The following is a 3,375-nucleotide window of genomic DNA, read 5'->3' as shown; positions in this document are numbered from 1 at the left end:
GTTAGTTGTAAGTCCCGGGCGGAGGCCCAGAGGACCGTGGAGGGGGCGCGGCCGGTGCTGGGCCCGGCGAGCTGCCCGGAAGCCGGGCCGCGCTGCACGCCCGGTGCGCTCCGGGAGCCCGAGTCGGCCGGAGAGCCAGGAGGGGCTTGGAGCGAGCGGAGCCGGCAATGGCTCGAGGGACAGCGAGACGCGGCGCTTCGGCGAGCCACGAGGATTTCCTTTGAGGCCCGGAGATCCTAGGCTCGCCCAAGCCTCATCCAACCTCCTTCCCCGATCCGCAGCCGGAGAGGAAGCCCCACGAGGCAGGTGCTGGGGCGCGGACAGCTCCCCCCGCAAAACCCCAGCTCGTTAGGGGGGTTCCCGTCAGCGCGCCCTGCCTGCCCCGAGTGAGGAAGACTGGCTGGTGCCGCTGTATTTGTATTTATATCCATTGCTGCGCTCTGCGTTCCCTTGGTGCGCCCGGACCCTCCTCCGTCTCCCCCCTCCTCTTCCTCCTCCGGGGCCACCTCCCCTCCTCCCCCCACCCCCATCTGCTACTGTCAAATGAGAAAGTCACCGAGGAGAACCCAAACACTCCAGCCGCCGAGAGCCCCCTTTGGCACTTGGCAGCGCGCGGCGGCTGATCCCTCAGCTCAACCTGGTGGAGCCTCCGCGACGCAAGTTTCCCGGCTGCTGTGCCTTTAACAGAGAAAAGACCGAGGACGGCGAGAGCGCTGCCCGGTGGCGGCTACCTGGGGGAGTTCGCGAGCGAACGCAACTGGCGAGGAAGGACAAAAAGAAAGCAGAGGGCAGACTGCCACCGTGGGGTGGGGACACCACCGAGAAGTTATCGCGCCCCGGAGAGGATTTTCCCGAGCGCTTGGCCGGAGAGAGCGGGGCGGCCAGGGGAGCGGCGCGGCCCGGGGCTGGTCCCCCGGCCCCCTCCTCCCGGGCGGGAGCGACGCCGGGGTGCGAAGTGGGGCGCGGCGAGCGCGGCGGGCCGAAAGGGTCCCCGCGGACAGCCAACATTGATTTCCTCCGGGCCGACAGCGACGGCGCGGGCGGCGGCGGCGGCGGGCTGCAGCCGCGGCACGGCGAGAGCATGTCCAAGCCGGTGGACCACGTCAAGCGGCCCATGAATGCCTTCATGGTCTGGTCGCGGGCTCAGCGGCGCAAGATGGCCCAGGAGAACCCCAAGATGCACAACTCGGAGATCAGCAAGCGCCTGGGCGCCGAGTGGAAGCTGCTCACCGAATCGGAGAAGCGGCCGTTCATCGACGAGGCGAAGCGCCTGCGCGCCATGCACATGAAGGAGCACCCAGACTACAAGTACCGGCCGAGGCGCAAGCCCAAGACGCTGCTCAAGAAGGACAAGTTCGCCTTCCCTGTGCCCTACGGCCTGGGCGGCGTGACCGACGCCGAGCACCCGGCGCTCAAGGCGGGCGCCGGGCTGCACGCGGGCGCGGGTGGCGGCCTGGTGCCCGAGTCGCTGCTCGCCAACCCCGAGAAGGCGGCCGCCGCCGCCGCCGCGGCTGCCGCCCGCGTCTTCTTCCCGCAGTCGGCCGCCGCCGCCGCCGCAGCCGCCGCCGCCGCCGCCGCCGGCAGCCCCTACTCGCTGCTCGACCTGGGCTCCAAGATGGCAGAGATCTCGTCCTCCTCGTCCGGCCTCCCGTACGCGTCGTCGCTGGGCTACCCGACCGCGGGCGCGGGCGCCTTCCACGGCGCGGCGGCGGCGGCTGCAGCGGCGGCCGCGGCCGCCGGGGGGCACACGCACTCGCACCCCAGCCCGGGCAACCCGGGCTATATGATCCCGTGCAACTGCAGCGCGTGGCCCAGCCCCGGGTTGCAGCCGCCGCTCGCCTACATCCTACTGCCCGGCATGGGCAAGCCTCAGCTGGACCCCTACCCCGCGGCCTACGCCGCCGCGCTATGACCCCGCGGGGCCGCCTCGCGAGGACCGGTGTGCACACGTGTACATATGTATAGGTACGAGCTCTGCGGCCTCCCCGAGCACCCTCCCGCGACGGGGGCCCCGGTTTGTATGTACATAAGATGTCTAGGTGCCAGGCGGAGGCAGAGAGGCCAGTCGGGGCGCGAGTGGCCGAGCGCGCGAGTGCGCGGGCGAGTGTGCGTGTGAATTCACAGGGTCATTTCAGACCTGCACCCCGGCAGACAACTTTAAAGAGGGCAGTTGTATCTCGCAGCAGTTGATGTTTGCTTTGCACTTCGGAACCTGTTGCGTTACGGCCCACAGAGGTGGAGGAGTAACTTTTTGATACGTTGGGCTTTCCAGCTTTCTTTGTTGGAAGTTTATTGTCGGTTTTGTTTTTGTTTCCCATTATCTTTCTTTTATTGTTATTATTCTTTTCTCCTGGTCGCTGTTGCATGCACTCTGTTCAAATGTTGGGTCTGAAATGGTTGGCACAAGGGAAAAGCTCATCTGTGTCATTAGTTTCTCGGAGCGGGATGGCTCTGGGCAGCCTTGCTCCCTATTTGTACCATTTGAACTTTGCAAATCTCTGTTCTCTCAAGCAGAACCCCCAGGCCGGATCCATTCTTGACCAGTGACCGGCTCGAATCTGGCCTTTTGTGTGTGAGATGATCACGGTTTCTTTGGTTTATCATGGCATATGCAAATCAGAGCAAGAGCTCTTTCTCAAGAGCAAGGACCGCAAACAAGAAATATGCGTGGGATGAAAAGTTGTCAATTGGATTTTCTCTCTTAAAAAACAAACAAACAAACAAAAAACCGCTAGAAGTCTCCCTGAGTCCACTCGCTTGGATTTTTGACACAGTTTACACAGAAAGAGAAAAGGCATTATTCCTATTTTCCCCTTATGACTTGAGTTTCACTTTAATATTGTAAATGTGTATATGTCCTTGAAAACATTAAGTTTGAAAATGTGTTATTTGCGTTGCCCTAAATCTGAGTCGGTTTTAGACTCTAAAACATTTTGAACAAATGTCAAAGTTAACCTTTAAAAATTGCGGAACTGTTTCAGAGCCGCAATTTAATCTAAGATTAAATCAGACTTTTTTTGTCTGAGTGGTAATTATATATTTATTATTTAACAAAACAAAGCAAAAACCAGAATTGTTTTGACAGATGCCTCTCTGTTTCAGCTAGCATTTCTCCAACTCAAACCGTTTAAATAAATGTGTTTTGGAGTTCCCTCCCTAATTAGCTTATTTTTTAGATCACCTGCAATTCATTTGCAAATTATGATAAAACACATTTTAGAGAAAAGAACCTCATTTGTAGCTTTTTTTCTTTTTAAATGTATATATTTTGACTAATGTTTGTGAATGAAGTTGGCTAACATGTATTTAGTTTCATTTTGGCTTTATGTAATATAAAGTTTTAAAAAGTTTAAGTATTGGTTTTAACTTTTATGT

General features: G+C 58.2%; 1 protein-coding gene across 2 annotated transcripts; it reads left to right on the top strand.

The window, feature by feature from the left end:
• The first annotated feature begins 1,031 nt into the window (after positions 1–1,031).
• SOX21 (SRY-box transcription factor 21) lies at positions 1,032–2,460 on the top strand. Of its 2 annotated transcripts, XM_067016325.1 has the most exons (2): positions 1,032–1,456; positions 1,538–2,460. In XM_067016325.1, the coding sequence occupies exons 1-2, from the start codon at positions 1,082–1,084 to the stop codon at positions 1,910–1,912; spliced, it is 750 nt and encodes a 249-aa protein (XP_066872426.1). In that variant the 5' UTR covers positions 1,032–1,081; the 3' UTR covers positions 1,913–2,460. The 2 variants fall into 2 exon arrangements, with proteins under 2 accessions (XP_066872426.1, XP_058898308.1); XM_059042325.2 differs by having other exon boundaries at positions 1,032–2,460.
• Positions 2,461–3,375: the final 915 nt, after the last annotated feature.

The sequence above is a fragment of the Kogia breviceps genome, chromosome 16 (genome assembly GCF_026419965.1).
Source record: "Kogia breviceps isolate mKogBre1 chromosome 16, mKogBre1 haplotype 1, whole genome shotgun sequence".
NCBI classification, from domain to species: Eukaryota; Metazoa; Chordata; class Mammalia; order Artiodactyla; family Physeteridae; genus Kogia; species Kogia breviceps.
Note: the sequence above shows the minus strand (reverse complement) of the source record. Positions and strands in the feature narration are given on the sequence as shown.

Coding starts and splice junctions, on each gene's coding strand:
- SOX21 (XM_059042325.2), top strand. CDS start 1,082: ATGTCCAAGCCGGTGGACCACGTCAAGCGGCCCATGAATGCCTTCATG.